Source organism: Conger conger, chromosome 1 (assembly GCF_963514075.1).
Source record: "Conger conger chromosome 1, fConCon1.1, whole genome shotgun sequence".
Classification (NCBI taxonomy): domain Eukaryota; kingdom Metazoa; phylum Chordata; class Actinopteri; order Anguilliformes; family Congridae; genus Conger; species Conger conger.
In genome coordinates, this window is record NC_083760.1 from 46586819 (window position 1) to 46607380 (window position 20562).

Genomic DNA, 20562 nt, shown 5'->3' on the forward strand with positions numbered 1-20562 from the left:
AAACTGAAAAACTATTGGCATGAAGCACTTTAAAACACTTCATCTGCTCTCCTATCACTTATTAAGAAAAATGGATGGACTCTGTCACAGCCAATAGTCTACACCTTTTGGGAAATAATGTTCTTTGTACAATTTAGTTATCAAAATTAATAATATGCTACTTAATTCATATTTCACTACACTTGCTACAAGTTGAAATCTATTCCAATGTGTTATTCTTATGCCCTTCTGTTACAGTAGTTAAGTTTAGGTATTTTTTTGCAAACTGGGCCAACTGCAGCTAAAGCCATTGAGAAGAAAAACACAGCCAGCCAGGTGTATTGAAACTGACACAAGTAAACACAAGTAAACAATCTGCATTTCAGTTAATTGAAAATCTTAATGCTTAATGATTTGATTACGTTTTGGCAGTACAAAAAAATATGGGACAAATACTTACCCAGCTTAGCAGGACCACTAAACAGAGATCCTTTATCAAAAGCATCTTTCCATGTGAATGTCAAGCACAGCTGCAAAAGAGGATGACAGTTCTGATTAGTCTTTTGTGATCAGACCTCCCCTTTACGTTGGACCTTGGACGACATCTCAGGAAAATGACCGTCAGTTCATGGACCTCATACAACATCTCAGGAAAACGACCATCAGTTCAAGGACCTCAGAACTGGAAGTAACCAACAATTTGAAGTAACTAATGTTACATTCAGTAAACATGGGCTGTGTCTGAAATGTCTCACTATTCACTGAATAATAAACTAGTTTGACCATCAGACATCTTGTTCGAGTGTCCGAATTAAAAGAAAGAATTTCACTCACATTTTGAGGGCACTAGATATCCCACAATGCATTGTATCCCACAATGCATTGTAAAACCTAGTGAACAACTGTGTTCACTAGAAAGGTGGATATGAACCACAATGCTTTGCAAACAATACTTTCCGAAACTTTATTATAGGCAAAGAACTGTCACGTTTCAGGTCTGTCTTGCCATGTTTTATGTTTATTCATTTTGTCTTAGTCACGTATTGTCTTATCATGTATTATGTTAGTCTAGGTTCGTCATGTTGTTTAGTTTGTTTCTTGTTACGATTTAGTTTCTCGTCATGTCTAGTTATGTTTCGTTACGATTATATTACCTTGTTATGTTGAGTGGTTATCGTCTTAGTTTCGTTTTGTGTTATGTTTTGATTTATGTTTATTGTCACGTAGACTGGTTACTGTTTAAACATACATTTTTACATGTCTTTCCGCAAACCTTGCGTTCCGCCTTTTCTCTCTCTCTCTTTCTGTCATTCACACCCTAATTGTTTCCATTTGTCTATTTACTAAAACTACTAATGCTAGATCAGGATTGGGTAGAACTAACAAAGTAATTATGTGTTCATGTTACCTTATGTTTCTCGTGCATGTCATTTACTAATTTACTAATGCTAGGGAAGGATAGGTTTATTACTAACGATTACTAATTACCTTTTAAACTTGTCATCCATCGCACCTGTTTTTAATTTCCTTGCTGCTCTCTAAACTAATTGTCTACACCTGTCTACACCCGCATTTATAGCCCAGTCGCATTACGGTTCTTCGCGAAATTGTCTGCCTCTTGTTTTTCAACGCAACTCTTGAGCATTTACTGTTATTGATTACACGTTACGATCCAAGCCTGTTTTACCGACCATTGATTATTGATTTGTTTTGTTGACCATCGTTTGTTTTTGACCACGTCTTTGCCTACCGTTTTTGTACCTTTGCCTCGCTGATTGTTTCATGGTTTCGACTTCCGCATTGCCCTCGACTACGACTCTGCCTGCCGTCCGCCTGTACTTCTGCCCCGCTGACGGCTCTCCTGCTACCGGACCTTCCTGCACGTCTGCCGACTACGAGTTTGCCTCTTCCCTCGGCACCGTGCTTTTTGTTTGTTTACTGTTTGTTTGGCTGGATCTACGTGTATGGACTTTGCTTGTTTTGACTACGCTTCTGGGATTCTTCCCGAATAAAGCCCTGACGGGACTTTATCTAACCATTGTTTCTGAGTCGTGCATTTTGGGTCCAACCCCCACGCACCCGTCTCAAGAACAACTCTTCTTCTCTCTTCTTCTGTGGTTATATACATTACATAAATAAAAAATTTGACTTGACTACTGTACATGCATAACCGTTTTTAGACAGAATAACTGCATGATTGTTTGAAATGTGCAAATCCAATGCATCACGCCTGTAGTTTGTACAGTGGACCTCTACAAATGGCCTTTGAGATGGGCCATGTATTTGATGGGCCTGCTCCTGCATATTCTGCAAAGCATCCAAAGGAATAACACAATGACATAACATATTTAAAATAGCCTATATAAGTATATTACAAAAATGCATTAAATATAAAATAGCAGCAATTCACGTTATAATAGCTGTTTTTTTAAATAAAAAATATATAAATAAATACACATGTACAGTATTCATACAGGTGCAGTTATTTGAATGGATCTTTGTGGATGATTTATAATGTAGCCTATTAATTCTCATTCACGATCATATTATGCGAAAATAAATAACGTTCTACTCATCATGTTCAGTTTTGGAAAGCCAGCCAGAATATTTTTTGTCCGTATATCACTCCGGATTCTACCCAGTCACTTGGTGTTTAGAGGTTTGCGTGATATCAAGGGGGGGTGGAGGAAGCGGTGATGAAGATGGGTTGGTCTGCTGGCAATACAACCTTCTGCTTGTTCGGCTTGTTCGTGGCTGGAATATCTGCCATCTCTCCTTACAATGCAAGAGAATTTTACTCATTTAAAAACTTTGTTTTTTCTTTTTGTCTCCTTTAACAAGCCGCTAGTCTCCTGATAAATGTCGAAAAAGTCATGTTTTCACAATAGCATGAGAAAACAATTACCATCCTAACTAGCGAAATATTAGACAGGTTATGCTGGTATTTTATGGAGTTAAGATTAATAATTCACTCTCACTTCAAAGTTGGTCCCATTTGGCAACGATTGAATGGCAAACTGCGCAATGTTATTTTCAACCAGATTCCGTTGTTCCTTTTGTTAAGTCTTCTTGTGCATGAATTAATGATGAGCTGACATCCAACTGGCTTCCTTAAATGGGGGAGCTATGAATGAAAAGTCTCAATGACTTTGGGGCAAGTTGTCACGTGACACAATGTCAATTTCCCCCATGATTGTGATATTGTATAACTAACAACTAGGTTTCTTGTAATAGTACTATTGTTATTGTAAATTGATTATTATACACTCACTGAGAACTTTATTAGGAAGACCTTTACACCTACTTATTCATGTGATAATCTAATCAGCCAATGGCAGTAGTGCAATGCATGAAATCATGCAGATACGGGTCATGAGCTTCAACCATCAGAATGGGGGAAAAAATGTGATCTCAGTGATTTTGACTGGCTTGATTGTTTGTGCCAGATGGGCTGGTTTGAGTATTTCTGTAACAGCTGATCTCCTGGGATTTTCATGCACAACAATCTCTAGAGTTCACTCAGAATGGTACAAAAAACAAGAAAACAGCTAGTGAGTGGCAGTTCTGTGGGCAGAAATGCCTTGTTGAATGGCCAGACTGGTTCTGACAGAAAGGCTAAAATAAGATAACCACTACAACAGCAGAAGACCATGTCAGGCTACACTTCTGTCAGCCAAGAACAGAAAGCTGTGGCTGCAGTGGGTATGGGATCACCACAACTGGACAGTTGAAGACAGCAAAAACGTAGCCTAGTCTGATGAATCTCAATTTCTGCTGAAGCATACAGATGGTAGGGTCAGAATTTGGTGCCAACAACATAATTCCATGGACACAACCTGCCTTGTGTCAACGGTCCAGGCTGGCGGCGGTGGTGTAATGGTGTGGCGAATGTTTTTGTGGCACACTTTGTGCCCGTTAATACCTTGAATCCCACAGCCTATTTAAGTATTGTTTCTGACCATGTGCATCCCTTCATGGCCACAATGTACCCATCTTCTAAAGGCTACTTCTAGCAGGAGAATGCACCATGTCACAAAGCAAAATTTGTCTCAAACTAGTTTCATGAACATGACAATGAGTTCAATGTTCTTCAGTGGCCTTCTCAGTCACCAGGGGCCTCATTTATAAAACTGTGCTTAGGATTCACGTCAAAAGGTTGCCTAAGCATGAAACCTAGGACGTGCGTACGCAAAAAAATATTCTGATTTATAAAACAGTGCATACGCACGTCCCACGCCAGTTTTCCTTTATAAATCACAATCAACTCTAAATGTGGCGCAACTTTGCCAGCTTCATGTCCCGCCCACAGTTGCCTATAAATAGGCAGTGAAACACCCCTAATGAATATGCATTTCACGAAGACGACAATGGCAAACGCTGAAAAGAAGGCTAAGAAAAGGGATTTCAGCCATTTGATTGCCTCTGCAAAGCTACAGGTGTGGGAATTATCCTGATTGATTGTAAATGACGAACAGTTCTGCACAACGAATGTGATGATGACGATGATAATAATAATAATAATAATACACGTTATTTGTCTAGCACCATTGAAAACACAGTTACAAAATTAAGAGATAAAACGAACAAAAATGTATAACAATAAACACATCATAAAACATAATATATGAATATGATAACAATATATGAAACTATGCTCGTATCTGCCCGACTGACGCATTGTAAACGGCATCAGTGCAGCGCAATTTGTCCGACTGTTCACCATATTATTTATGAGAATACATTTAATAACATGAAGTATTGTTTAACAATTCGTCTACATATTTGAGGGATTATTTCACAACAACTTCTCCGTTTATATTTATCATCCTAAATCATATTTTTTGGGCACTCCAGGGAGCATCAATCAAACAGCTGTTTGTTTATTCTTTGTAAGAGAGGCTTTTATCCGTTTTTGCAAATTAACTCTTCGTATATGATACGTGAGGTAATATTTAATTACATGACATTACATTACATTGCATGGCATTTAGCAGACGCTCTTATCCAGAGCGACGTACAACAAAGTGCAAATTAAACACAAGAACAAGTGCAAACAGGACCTGAGAGGAAAGTATAGTTCCGAGTCCTAGTGTAAACATGCAGAAAATCAGAACCCTTTAAGAGTACAATCAACAACAATCAATTTCGATTTATTTTACACAGTGGTATCTGTTGTATATAATTTTCGACTTCTCTCGTCGCCAAATGTTGTGTTGCACTTAGGAAGGGAGAGAACCCGTATAGCGCGATTCAACAACACAACACTTTAATAAGTATAACAGGGACGAAGCACGTCCTTACAGCAGTCATACCCAGCCACAACTCCCGGCAAATCTTTATACCTTTTTAAATCCTGTTTCACTTCCCGTTTTCCTGGTCTTACGTCACGAGCATTAAAGGCACAGTTTCTCATTTCTCCAGTTAATGTGCGTACGCATGGGTCAGAGTTTCCGTGGAGGACCGCACATTTTCCCGTCAAGTTCGTTTTTTATAAATGCCAAAGTTTGCTTAGAAAGTGGCGTACGCATTCTTTTGTGCCTACGCAACGTTTATAAATGAGGCCCCAGATCTTAATCCAAAAGAACACCTTTGGCATATGGTAGAATGGGAGATTTACAGCATGACAAATCTGAAGAAATTTCATGATGCAATCATGTCAACATGGAACAGAATCTCAAAGTAATGTTTTCAACATCTTGTGGAATCCATGCCAAGAATTGAGGCTGTTTTGAGAGCAAAGGGAGGCCCTACCCAGTATTAGCCATAGAGATTATTGAGGGGAATGGAAGGTAAAGGGGATGTTCCGCAGTAGCTGGGCGACATGGCTCAGGCAGTAAGAGCAGTCGTCTGGCAGTCGGAGGGTTGCCGGTTTCGAAGTGTCCCTGAGCAAGACACCTAACCCCTAAATGCTCCTGACGAGCTGGTTGGTACCTTGCATGGCAGCCAATCGCCGTTGGTGTGTGTGAGTGTGTGTATGAATGGGTGAATGAGAAGCATCAATTGTACAGCGCTTTGGATAAAGGCGCTATATAAATGCCAACCATTTACCATTTGTTCATCATGGGGATTGTTGATGGTCGCAGAGGTTTGCCACTGACTAAATAACAGGGGTACCAGCAATTGCACTTGGGGGGCAAAGCACCTCCCAGATCTGGCCCAGCTGGTCCTTTGAAGAAGTTATATTTGGTGTTGAATTTTCAATGGAAAAAAACAACAATATTCAGAATGACTTGGTTGTGTTCTTGTTTGTTGAAAAATCAAATGTGTCCATTTGGGGCAAGTTATCACAAGTGCACTCCCTCTGAACTTAACTGTCTCTAATTCTGTACTGAAATAAGATATGACTATGTAATGAAATATGTGCCTGAAACTTCATACTTTCATTTGGTATGACATTTATTCCTTTTGATGTATTGTGCCAACAAAATGTAAAGTGTAACAATATGCCCTGCTCTCCCCTACATAGCCAAACCAACAAAAATGATCACTGTTCAAATAATTACAGACCACACTACATGTCATTCAGTGTATACCAGTCATAAGGTGGAACCAATATTTTGTACGATGTTGTGTGGACTAATACAGACACAATACAGCAAAACAGGAAAACATTGTATTTAAGAAACCAAATTCAAAAAATATGTTGACCACATTTATTTCACATTTACACATACACATTTGCACATACTTGTGAAATACATGAAGTCAACATATTTTTCAAATGACAATTTTGTTTTCATAAAATATACAATACCTGGTTTTCTGAGAAAGGGAATTTTGGTTCAGCAGCACAGAGCTGATCATAATACCTAGAAGAAGAAGAAAAACAAGTAAAACAAGCCTGCAAGCACTACAATAAGTAAGCAAATGAAAAATAAAATGTCGATTTTACAGTTGTCTTCATTCTGGCTGATAAACACAAAATTATTTCCTGCACACGACAAAATAGGAGTCAAATATATCATCAATAAAATATACTGTAAATGCTATTTATATTGCAAGCAATTTTATGAGTTGTAATTCATTTATAAGTAATTCAGTGCCTCACTCATAGGTCAAAGGCTTCATAAAATTTAAACTTATGTGTGCAAAGTTTTGACTGTGTACAGTATTGACTGTTAAAAAATAAAATGCAAGATAACATGAATCCCACAGGGTTCTGTACCAGGGCCTCTGCTATGCACTGCCTTTACATAAAACATCTTGGTTCAGTAATTGCTTTGCATGGCTTCTCATATCACTGTTATGCAAATGACACTCAACTTTTCCTGGCTTTCCCTCCGTCTGCCACACGGGTTAATGAGAGAATATCTGCCTGCCTGGTCGACATTTCCTCGTAGGTGGCCAGGCATCACCTGAAGCTCAACCCCAACAAGACCAAGCTGCTCTTCATCTCACACAGAACCTCCCTACTCCTAGAACGGACAGTCACCGTTGACGGTAGTACAGTGGCTACCTCCCGCTCTGCTAAGAACCTGGGGGTGGTAATATCGCGATCCTACAGATTCCTCCTGCACAGCATCAGGACAATTCGGACATACCTGACCACATACTCCACACAGCTACCCTTCCAGGCTATGGTAATCTCCTGGCTTGACTACTGCACCACCCAGCCACTCCAGCTCATCCAGAAGGCTATGGCTGACTTGTCTTCGACCTTCCTAAATTCTTGCATGTCACACTCCTGCTGAAGTCACTCCACTGGCAACCAATTGCCTCCAGGATCAGAGTCCTGACTCTGGCCTACGCTGCAGCCAACAAGACAGGTGCACGGTTGAGCGGAGCCACTTTCACATCCTGCCAGCCGCATTAATAGCTCTCCCAAGCTTTGCCAGACTGTGGATCTTCTGAACCCTAGCTCCCCAGCGGTGAAATGACCTGCCCATTCCAATAGGAACTGCCCATTTTCCGCCGCAGTCCGAAGACTCATCTCTTCACACTGTACCTTGACCCCTCTGCAGGAGTACCCTGATCCATTCCCATTTGTTTGTTCACCTGTCTACAATGCTGGTTATGCCTTGTTATCACCTGCTTTGCCATTTCATTATACATTATGTTCAAAATGGTTACCTTTTGTGGCCAGTTGACACTGATAAAGTTATCAACAATGAACAGTTCTGTAAGTTCAATATATCCTCCTATGGTATTGACGTAGGCGTCATTTATACGAGGGACATGTCCCCCTCAATATCTGAGAAAGCCTTATTTGTCCACCTCAATGTTAGGCCCTTGCATGGAAACTAGAAACTAGAAGATATGCAACACCCTGCATCTTCTCATCAAAAAAACAAATTATTTTATTATTTTTACTAATTTTTCTCCTCTTTTCCTTTCCTTTTTTCCTTCACCACTGATTGGGTGAGGCTAGGAAAAGATGAAAGAAAGAAAAAAGGAAAGACATGGAAATCAAGAAAATGCAAATTAGTCAAATGGAACACCCTTGCTCCTTCAAATGTCAGTTCTAGGCAAGATTACTTTTTTCATTTTTTTTTACAATGAATTTATGGTTGCACAAGATACAGCAAGTCTACAGCAGTGTATCGGTCATTTTGGTCTTCCGTCAAGTGAGGAATTGCACCAACAAACACGCTCAAACCACAACAATCTTTAAGCAATAGGCTACTCGCTGAACAACAGACATTGTAATGAGGCCTATAGAACACTACCTGGGAAATGGCACGGAACAACTTAGGCCACACCTGTAGACACAGTTGCCAGCTAATACGTGACTTTGTGCCTTTTCCAAAATGAAAAAAAGGAAGTTGCGGCTTTCGGCTGGTTGCCAGTTTGCATGGAAATGTAACAAGCAACCAGTACAAACACAAATTTTGTTCAGGCTCAATTTGTGTATACAATTACACACATACTGTAGTTTAAAACAAAGATATAAGTATAAAAATAAGTATAAATAAAACTCATCACACAATGTTGCAGTCGCATCAACACTTCAGACTTGACTTCACAAAACAAGTAGATTTCCGTGTATCAAAACTTATTTTTCCCTTCTTTCCTTTTCTCCCATCCTTGATTTCTTCCAGTGCAAGGCACTTCTGTCCCTTCTGTCGGAATGCAGGAAGGCTCTGTGTAATAGTCATTACAGCACTTGCACCAAAACAAATGAGAAACAGTGTGGCAGACATATGACCCAAATCCTTGTAATGCGGTCATGCTGTTCACCATCCAAATACCAGCTAGCAAGAGGCCAGTGCACTTCTTAGGGGTGTGAAAGGTTAAACATTTACATTTTACATTTTAGTCATTTGGCAGATGCTTTTAATCCAAAGCGACATTCTAAACTAGCAATCGACAAGCATTTTTAAAACAAGTTTTAAGCAAGCAATCTTTGGCCATTTCAGGTGGTTAAAAATGCAAACTTAATTTGAGTTTATTTAATAGTGCAATCACTATCCAGCATTTTTTTTTTAAGTGTTATATCTAATGTTGGCCAGAGCTTAGTCCTTAAAAGGTACAATAGGTAAGATTTTCGTGTTAAAACATTGTAAATCCCTTCCTACCATTGAAAAGGGCTCACTGACATGTTGATTCACCCTCTGCTTGTGTTCATCCTTAAATTCGGGTTTCAAAATGATAGTTGACTGACGGACACTCTGTACCAAAAAATTGTATAGCTGTATGATAATTCAAGCTCATTGGTTGAAAATTGGTCAGCGTGTTCACAGGGAAAGGGTGGGATAAACAGTGTTGTAGTTTGAGGGGGTTTCTTGACGGTTAGAAGTCCAAAATGACCTATTGTACCTTTAAATTCCCTGCTTTCAGCTAAAAATTGACCATGCTAATCTCACCACCAAGATTGCTCTGTGCCATATAAAATCAAATGCATTGGCGAAGTTACATAAAAAATATATCAAATTGTATAGAGACCTGTATTGGTAAAATGATTAGATGAGTCGCCTATGGTAAAATAGACCCGGTCTTATCATATTATATCAGGCAAATATTGTGTGAACACGGAATTTTGAGTGTACAAACCTGTCCATAACAGCAGCAGATTAACGCATCTCATGAAAATGAATACTGTCAGGCAGAAGCCATAGGGAAGAGGGATGAAAACATGACAAGAGAGGATTTAGTCCTGTCCTACGATAGGATTTAGGAACTATTTTTCCCCCCACCCTACTCAGCGCTCCTGATTTCAACATAACTGAATGAGCCTGTATAGGCTACTGTAATTTGATATCCATTGATGCAGACCTACCAGAAATTCACAACATGAATTTTAAAAAACGACACTCGATCGGCCAGCATTCCAAGACGTACTGTAAACTACAGGGATTTAACTACAGACTACTGTAACTGTGTGGTTACACTTCACAGTGTCAGTGTAAATGTAAATCTTTAACTTGGCAATTAGGCTATTATCTTACAATGTTGACATTTTCAGTACTCCAGTGATTTAAAAATAAGATACGGCCCCTAAGCAGTATGTTACACGGCTAAATGTTTGGGATGGTAAAGGTGATTTGTCACAACCCTAGCACTTCTACAATAATCAGCCCAAAGAAAGGACAGGTTGAACAGTGCATTCTTGGATATGAGGCCTAACAAGTATAGGTATACAACAAAATAACTTCAAATTAGAGAGCTTCACAGTATGGTGCGATGGCCTGCGGTGGGGCTGTGCACCCGGGTCTGAGTAAGAGGAAGAGCTTGTTCCTGCTCCACTGAACTGGGCCATCAGGGTGATGCGAGAAGGAGATGCGGGGTAACTACACCATCTTGTATACATGAAAGGCAATGCACACAAACTTGGGGCATCTTGACATTAGTTGCTTTAATGGGAGCTTGGTAGCCACAAGCTAGGTGTCTACCATTCTCCACTATCCACAATTCTCTGCCCCTCACACACAACCTATGCAACACAGGACTTATATAAAAGGAGGTTGCTTGCAAATCCACATCATCATGTTTCTTACATGCTACACAATAAGGCAAGGGTAAGGTTTACATTTAGTGCAATTAACCTTTAAATAAAATCTTAAATGATTTGTTCTGCAAATGATAAATAATATGAGAATAAAACATTCATTTAGCAGGAGCATTTTAACTCTTGGTGAAATGCTTTCCTGTGACTGCATGCATTTCAGTTAATTTCATCCAATCATAAGAGAGTATCCTATCTTGCCTATTAGATGGCTGGTGGATTGGTTTCTACAATATGTATGAATAGGAAACATTCTGCCAGAACCATTTTTGTCGCACAACAGCACTGGATTCTTTCATACATTAAAAAGGGCTCAAACAGGAGATAATTCAAACACTAGGCTAGTTTCCATGACACTGCACAACTGTGTCAGTTTTTGGTCTGGCAGCAAGCTGGCCAGCCAAAGCTTCACAAAGCTGTTATTCACGACTACACCAATCATCTGTTCGTGTCCTTAGACAAATTAATTCAGCCATTTGCAATCTTGGCCAGACAAACTACACTGTCTGCCTGCCTTCCACTCTCCTTTCCTATGTTTTAGCACTTCTTTAATGTAACACATACACACAGCACATATCACCGGTATGATTTCCTGGATTAAAACCAGAGAAATGCATCTTTCAGGGTTCAGTGATACTTAAACATCAAGATTACACTCAATGAACACTTTATTAAGTAGACCTCTATCCCAGCTTGTTAATACAAATATTTAATCAGGCAATCATGTGGCAGCAAATAAATGCATAAATGCATGCAGACACGGTCAAGAGGTTCAGCTGTTTTTCAGAACACATGGGGAAGACAGGTGCCAGACAGGGTGGTTTGAGTAACTCAGATCTCTGGTGAATTCACGCAAAACAGTCTCTAGACTGCAGAGAATAAAAAAGAAAAGAAAAAAAACATCCAGTAAGCAGCAGTTTTGCGGGCAAAAACGTGTTGTTAATGGGAGAGGTCAGAGGAGAAGGGTCAGACAGGTCAAAGCTGACAGGAAGGTGACAGTAACGCAATTAACCACACATTACAACAATGGTATGCAGAGGAGTGTCTCTGAACACACAACGTGTCAAACCTCTAAGTGGATCGGCTACAGCAGCAGAAGTCTAAATAAAAGTCTAATAAATACCTAATAAAGTGCTCACTGAGTATATATTCTTTATGAATAACTTAATGAAAGTTGAAGATGACTTCCAATAGTGCAAGAGCAAATGCAAAGAGATTCCAAGCTTCTCACATGACAAATAAAACTAACCTCTAATATTTAAATTAATATATACAAACACAGATCAAATATACAATTCTGTATAATGTGTTCTCTAGGAAAAATACAGAATTATATTATATGTGAAGCAATAGCTATGTATCATGATTAATATCAATTGTATCATAACACTTTTGTATCATGAATGCAAAGACCAAAATCACCACAGGACCATTCTTACGGCTTAAACTATATACAACTTAACTTTGATTGGACATTCTTGTGACAGCATCTTATTTCTTGCTTTGCTTCACTTTGGCAGGTTGCCTTCAGATTGATTTTCCTGTCTATGGTGTGTGTGATGACTAAAAGCTCACATGATATCAGCTGTTCCAGTTTCAGGAAACGTGTTTTACTTCAGTAAACTATGGAGATGTTTCCAGAAGAAAGAATCATGGTTTAAGACCACACAAACCATGGCAATTTGAACACTGGAGAAATTAGTGTGAGCCACATACTATTGTTTCAGCCACTGATTACCTCAGTTAATACTAGGCTGACTATGCTTAATGATGCCATTTGTGGAGTGCCATTACATATCGTAAAGCACATAGTAAATCCATATTCACATAATATGGATTTAAAATTAAAGCAGCTGAACATTTTAAGTAATTTGCTACCTCATGTATGGTGTATTACCAAGAATGTGTGATACATAGCTGCCATGATCAGTTTGTTAACTACAATTGTATTGCATAGACTACACAAATAGTCCACCTTTGTAGTTCCACAAATGCAAAACAAGCATAATTTTTCCATTATTTAATGACAATATTTTCTCGATCTTTCACTGTAAAGCTTTTTCAATGACAATTCATTTTACTCGCTCGTCTCAAAGCGAATTCTCGTGGGTTTATAACAGTATGACTGAAATTTGACCGACAGCAACCCTAGCCTACCCTTAAGGCGACATTTGGGATTACTGCAGGTATGTTAGGCTTGACAGTTCTAATGTGTCAGTATGACAGTAAATGTGAAGACTGTACAGTCATGTTGCCTGCTTAGCTTGTACGTCACAGATGAGTTGGCATCGCTTTCATTACCAAGATCCTCACAATGAAACTGACCGAGTATTTTGCGGAATGTAGCCTGTTTATACAACCTCGTTTAAAATACCTTGTCGTGTTGCCATATATACAAACTGAAACACTATGACATGTTACATGTAGGCTAACGTAGACTCGAACACGGGAAAGCGGCCGCTTCCACCAGAAGTTAAGGCCTGTTCAATTGTTTACGATTATGGTTGCTTATTGGCTATCCCAGACACTAAACCACTTTCATGTGAATTGAACCAATAATTATAGAGAAAAAGAGAAATAACTACACAATTTCCCTGTGTTCGGAAGACTGTGATTGGTCACAATGTTCCGAACACCTGTTCACGATGTTCCGAACAGCACTTGAAACATAATTACTACAGGTTTGCACTCTGTTATGCAAGGAACACCTTTGGCTGAGCCTTATAAGCCTGTCCGGTTCTTAGTCTCACGTTAGCAACAGCTCCCCACAACACTGTCACACGGGAGCACCATTACCAAGTCACTGAAATACCATGTGCCATGTGACTCCAAACAAGTTTTTTATGAAAACGGAAGGAATTAATGTATTTACACACACACAAAAACCAAAGCTGATCTGTAAGTAAATCCTTATCTATTCGTTACGAAAGTTGCACTGTTCGGAACGTCATGAGCTAACTTAGTGTTCAGAACACGGCGAGTCTACGTTACTCCAAAAGCCAAATATAATGTTGTATGCCAACTAAGAGAACCACACGATACCGCCCAAAAATGGTTAGCTGGATTGCTAAGAAAGATTTCTGGTAGGTCTACATCAATGGATATCAAATTACAGTAGCCTATACAGGCTCATTCAGTTATGTTGAAATCAGGAGCGCTGAGTAGGGTGGGGGGAAAAATAGTTCCCAAATCCTATCGTAGGATAGGACTAAATGTATAGGACTAAATCTGCATATTCGTGGAGGTACATTCATGGAGTCATATCATATGACTTAGCTACAGGACAAGGTTGTATTTTTTAGAATTTGAGAAGCAGCGAAGCGTCAAGGATACTGTCCGTAGGCTAATATAGCCTACCTCAAAGTCATGAAAGTTTGCAATATAAATTGTAACCACTTTAGCAACTATCTAGGCGACAAAGTTTCATGAACGTACGTTCAGTATGATTGTCAGCGTTAACTTTAGTCAAAAGTTATATCGTTAATTTACGAAAACTGAAAAACGTCCTGTGCAGCCTATCCTATCACGGTCTGCATGTGGTCAAACCAGGAATTCTTATTTCAGGACAGGACCCACCTGAGTAGAATCTCCAGGGACCTTTCGTGCCTGTCCAGCTGCCTCCCCAGAGCACTTTTACGCAGCTTGTTCAGCTCCTCCACTGCACGGATATGGTTTGTCTGGTCTTCTCTTACCGCATAAATGGACGTGATAAATTTTGACAGTGGTTTTACCAGATCCACTTCCTCACACTTTTTTAACGGGACCGAAATGAACGTAGCCATGCCCGGCAAAATCCAGCTAGTTGAGGTTATAGCTAGCAAGAAGGCACCGTATGTAAAAAGCAGTCGCAGACTTGAGTAACAGCGGGAGTCAACTTCCTGGATAGCTGCTATAAACATCAGGCGACGTCGACGTATTGATGCTGCTCAGCATAGGCTACGCCGATCAGGCACAACATTAACACCACTTGTTTAAACCAGTTTTTTCATGATAAAAATGCTTTAAATTGTATGAACGTGTCTATAAACACCTAATATATGATATGATATGTGTACTTATATAAGCAGACAATCATAAGTGAACTGCATTCAAAATGTTTAATTTTCAAATGAAAATTGAAGTCTTGTAAGGGGGGGGGGGGGTGCATTGTTTTGTTATTTAAATATATTGGTACATACTGGTGTTCATGATGACGTCTATCTTAACAGGTGCTCCCTCCAGGACCTATAGAAGACCACCCGCCATATTTCAAAATGCATGGGATCTATTCCTACTTAAGTTTCCCCACATGCAGTAGCCTCCATGTAATTCCAATGGAGGGAAGAAGGGTGAAACTGATGAAGGATTAGATTACATGAATTTTTACATATGGTGGGTGGCCTTTATCTTAACTAGCATCTGTTAAGATAGATGTCATCATGAACACCAGGGCCACGCTCAGCCAAGACAAAACGTTTATTTAAACAGAAACGGAGGTGCGTTGAACATCCTGTTGCAAACCGTGACATAGTACAGTTTGCTCCTATGGGGTCTGAGAATGCGTTCTCCGGCCACTAAAGCATAGGCCTATAGCATTATTGATTGGGCTACATACCCGACACACCCACAAAATGGGAGCAAATATAGGTTACCAGAAAGCCTGTTGTAAAACGTTGTACACCGTTGGGAGAAAACATATCGTTCAACACTGACACCGTAGCAAAACGTTTTCAGATTGAACATGCCCCAGTAGGTATCAAGATATGTAAGTAACAACAACAAAAAAATAACTTTTTCCCTTTTTTTTTCTTCTTTTTTTGCATTGTTGACTTAAAGGCTGGGCTGCAAAACCGGAGCTCCGAAGTAAGCTATTATGGTATTAATGGTATTATGGAGAGTTTTTAGCGTTTTATGCAGGTAACGCTGGATACATAGGCCTACAGATACAATAGCTAGCTATGGATTCATTCTAATCAATTTTGGTAGTTTGGTATGGTAAATACACAACAGGGTCAGTCAGTCTGGAAGAGGTGGACCGAAAAGCAGATTCTCAGCTTTTAAACATGTTGGTTTCACAGGGTAGAAATGACAGCACTTTTTATAAATCATTCCCCTATTTCAGGGGACCATAAAGTTTGTAACAAATTGCATTGCAGGCGTTTCTGATTCATCAGGTGTGTTAAGTCGCTATCTTAGTGCAGACATAAGATAGTTTTCAGTATCCAGTCTAGATCGTAGCCTTCTGTAACAGCTCTGACAGTCTATACTGCAGACTCCACCAGCCAGTCTGATTCAATCTCTTGGCATGAATGTGTGGAATATTGAGTTACCAACCTTGCAGACAACACCACAGTAGCGGATTCAGATCACTTTAAGCTCAAGTGCTGAGAGTACGTATTGAGGGGATGGGGTGAATAACCTCTACCAAATCCTTGTCCTTGTAAGGCACAGGATCTGCTGAGTTCAGATGTGATTAATCCAACCATTCTTATTGAGTTAGAATTGGCTGTCATAGGACCAGATTCACCCACTCACATTTACGAATAGAAAACTGTAAGCATGACTCAGAGCTGGCCTTCAGAGGATCTCAGTCACCCAGTCACACTTTCAAATGATATCATCTTCAAAGGGATTATTAACATGCACACCGTCTTGATATGTACACCATCTCTGTTCTGGAAATAATCTTAAGAATCTTTCTTTAATGGCTGTCTTTATGACACAACATATTGTGGAGGAATGGTATGGTTCTCAAAACAGGGTGTTGAATTAAAAGGGAGATTGATTACCAATAAAACATTATTTTACAGATAATGGAAGTACTTTTTTTTGACAAAAGAATATCCTGTCAGGTCAGGAATCACATTATCAATATATATTGTGTAATTTGTTGTACCAACTGATATAGCAAACCTCATATTCAGTGTTGTGAAAGTATTTTCCTTCATGATTTCCACCATTTTGCATATTTGTCACACTGAATGCTTTTTTTATTTAATGAAAAAAGGAATAAAACCCCAATATCACCCATGTAAAAAAGAAATTGGCCACCTATAGCAGAAATAACTGTAGCCAGACACTTCCTATAATTTAACGTCTGTCTTTCCACATCACTGTGGAGGAATTGTAGCCCACAGATGGAACAGTGGTGAATCTTCCCAGGAGTGGACAGTATGCCAAGGGCAGAGCAACAAATCATCCAGAAATTTGCAAAAGATCCCAGAATAGCATCCAAAGATTTGCAGGCCTCTCTAGCTTCGGTTAAGCTCAGTGTTCATGACTCCACAATTAGTAAGAGACAGAAAGAGAAACATCAATGCTCATCTCACATTTACATACAACCAAAGACTGGAGACCTTGGGACTTTTATCAGGAAATGAATCCAGCCCACTCTAGATGGATCTTGACATGTTTGGCTTTCTGTATTAACCCTCTATGGAATATATCTTTCTGTAAATCTTATGCAAATCTTTCTCTAAATTTTTCGACTAACATTTCAATGATTAATTAATTTGCATGGGACCAAAAACCCACATAGCCTAAGAATGCTTTCACATCTGCCTCGTTTAGTCTGTTTAAATCAAACCCTGGTGCTTTTCCCCTCTGGTGCGGTTCTTTTGGGCAGGTGTAAATATAACAATCGAACCCTGGTCTGGACCAAAACAACCGTACCGCGACCCTGTTGAGACAGTGGTCTTGGTCCGGTTACAAAGAAACTGGATCAGATAATTTGTGGTGAGGACATGATCCGACCTAGTTCCAACCCAATTACATGAAGCATTGTGCATTTTGGGTATATCCGGCTTCCATAGCGAGCTGCGCTGTGCATTATAGGATTATACGATAAGGAAAGGTTTTGTTTTCGTGTTTTGCCACACTACAAATTTCTGTCCAATAAATGAACAACCTTAGCACACACAGGGTCTTGTTTAGAAATCGTGGTTCACTTAAAAATAGGTAGTGTGAAACGTAACCGTGCCAAACCAAAAAATGCAACATTGGTTCATCCCAAATCAAGCGAACTATAGAAACAAGAATATTAACAAGAACAATAAACTAATTGGACCAGATTTATAATTTTGCTATGAATACACCAGGAAAGTGTCATACTTGCTCTAGAGCTTCAGCTGCCTATCAGGAGAACAATCCCCATTAGTTAGCCTTTGGATAGGCCATAAAGAACCCAAGGATCCTGGTTCAAGAATTGCAGATTGGTTGCATCATGATCACCAAGTATCAAAAAGAACCATAAGACAACACCTCCATACAAACAAACTCTTTGGAAGGCTGGCACAAAGAAAGCGCTTACTTAGAGCACATTAAACAAACCAAACAAACCAGCAAATCTGCTAGTCTCTGCTAGGAAGCTAAGACTGGGTCATAGGTAGATTATCCAGCAGGACTCCAAACATACAGTCCTCTCCAAAAGTAATGGAACAACAAGGCCAATTCCTTTGCTTTTGCAATACACTGAATACATTTGGGGTTGATATAAGAAGATGAACATGAGACGAGTTCAGAATTTCAGCTTTTATTTCCTGTTATTCACACCTAGATGTCTTAAACTACTTTGAACATAGCACCTTTGGTATCCCACCACCAACCATTTAGGTGAGCAAAAGCATTGGAACAGAGTATTGAAGTAACACTTAATATTTGGTAGTATTCTTCTTTTTCAGGCCTTTACTGCAGCCTCTTTCAATGGTTTGTTTCAGGGTTTTTTCCCTTCCCTTTGTTGTGTTGGTAGTGTGTTTTGGGTCATTGTCTTGCTGCCTGATGAAGTTTCTCCCAATTAGTTTGGACGCATTTCTCTGTAAGTTGGCCCCCCCGATACCCAGGTCACCACACAGATCTCTGCCTGCTTGGCTGATATCTCTGCGTGGATGACTTCCCACCACCTGAAGCTTATCCTTGCCAAAACTGAGCTTCTCTACATCCCTGCTAAGTCCTCTCCGACAATCGACCTCTCACTGACTGTTGAGGACTTTGTAGTTTCCTCCTCCCATATGGCAAAGAATCTTGGGTTGACTCTTGATAACTGCCTCAACCTGGCTCCACAAGTATCCTCCACTGCCAGAACCTGCAGGTTCTTCCTCTACAATATATGCCGCATCCGTCATCTCCTAACAGAGAAAGCCACCCAGCTCCTAGTCCAGGCGCTCATCATTTCCCGCCTGGATTACTGCAACTCCCTCCTAGCTGGTCTCCCAGCTTGTGCCATCAAGCCCCTCCAGCTGGTCCAGAATACTGCAGCCCGCCTGATCACCAGTCAGCCCAGGTCGGCTCATGTCACCCCACTCCTCATTGGCCTCCACTGGCTTCCTATTGCCGCACACATCCAATTCAAGGCCCTAGTTGGCATTTCAGGCTGCTAAGGGGACTACCCCACCTTACATACAATCCTTAATCACCCCCTACTCCCCAGCAAGACCACTGCCAGCTCTGGTCGCCTTATGGTTCCCTCACTACGAGCACCTGGCGGTCGAGCTGCATGTTCACGCCTGTTTTCCGTTCTGGTTCCTCAGTGGTGGAATGACTTGCCTACCACTGTCAGGACAGCTGAATCTATTTCCTATTTCGACGCAGACTAAAAACACACCTTTTCAAACTGTACCTTAGTCCTACCTCCTGATTTCCCCCGCCCCCTTTCTGATATCCCTATCCCTCTTGTCTTACCCCAAAAAAATAAAAATAAAAGGTCATGCACTTGTGATGACTGTATGTTTAGAAAAACACTTCATGTGTATTTTACTAGTTATGGAAGTGATGCTTTAACTTGTGGAAGAACCTATGCACGTGTAAGCTTTGGATTAAAAGCGTCTGCCAAATGACAAAAATGTAAAATGTAGAGAGAATGTTTTTTGACTTCTGAATTAATCTTGCTGCTACCATCATGATTTACATCATCAATAAAGATTAGTGAGCCCACTCCAGAAGCAGCCATGCAAGCCCAAGCCATAGCACCTCCTCCACCATGCTTCAGAGATGAGCTTGTATGTTTCTGAACGTGAGCACACCCCTTCTTTCTCCACACTTTGGCCTTTCCATCACTTTGTAGAATTTAATCTTGGTCTCATCAGTCCATAAAACTTTGTTCCAGAACATTTGTGGCTCATCTCTGTACTTCTTTGCAAATTTTAATCTTGCCGATTTTTACTACTGATGAGTGGATTGCATTTTATAATATAGCCTCTATATTGCTGTTCTCTTTGATCAGTTGATTTGTTGCACCCCTGCCCTGTGGAGACTGTTTGTGATGTCATGTTTTGGGGTTTTTCTTCACAGCTCTCACAATGTTTCTGCCATCAACTGCTGTTGGTGTCCTAGGTCAACCTGTTCGATGTCTGTTGCTCAGTATGCCAGCAGTTTCTTTCTTTTTCAGGACATTCCAAGTTGTTCTACACGCTATCCCCCAACTTCTGGAGGAGACGGTTCATCAAAATCGACACAGAAATGGTTAGATGAAAACAACATCCAAGTACTGCAATGGCCATCTCAGGCTCCAGACTTAAATCCCATCAGAAACCAGTGGCCTGAACTGAAGAGGGAGGTCTATAAATGTAAACCCAAGGATATCAATGACTGTCAAAGGTACAGGAAATAAAGAATAATCAACACGGTAATCATTATGCATATTTCAAGTGTATCTTATTTTATTAATA

The 20562-nt window shown here is 40.0% G+C and overlaps 1 protein-coding gene across 2 annotated transcripts in view; it reads right to left on the minus strand.

Annotated features, from left to right (window-relative positions):
- Positions 1–14813, minus strand: part of LOC133137862 (programmed cell death 6-interacting protein-like) — a 32786-nt gene extending 17973 nt beyond the window's left edge. Inside the window, exons 1-3 of one of the 2 annotated variants that reach the window (XR_009709633.1) lie at positions 14498–14813; positions 6734–6788; positions 440–509 (exon numbers count right to left, since the gene is read on the minus strand). Coding sequence is in view for 1 of the 2 variants with exons in the window: in XM_061256254.1 (XP_061112238.1) it covers positions 440–509; positions 6734–6788; positions 14498–14703 (331 nt within the window). In the remaining variant the exon portion in view is untranslated. The remainder of the gene's footprint in view (positions 1–439; positions 510–6733; positions 6789–14497) is intronic. The other variant, XM_061256254.1, reaches the window with a different exon arrangement.
- Between the last annotated feature and the right edge of the window lie 5749 nt (positions 14814–20562).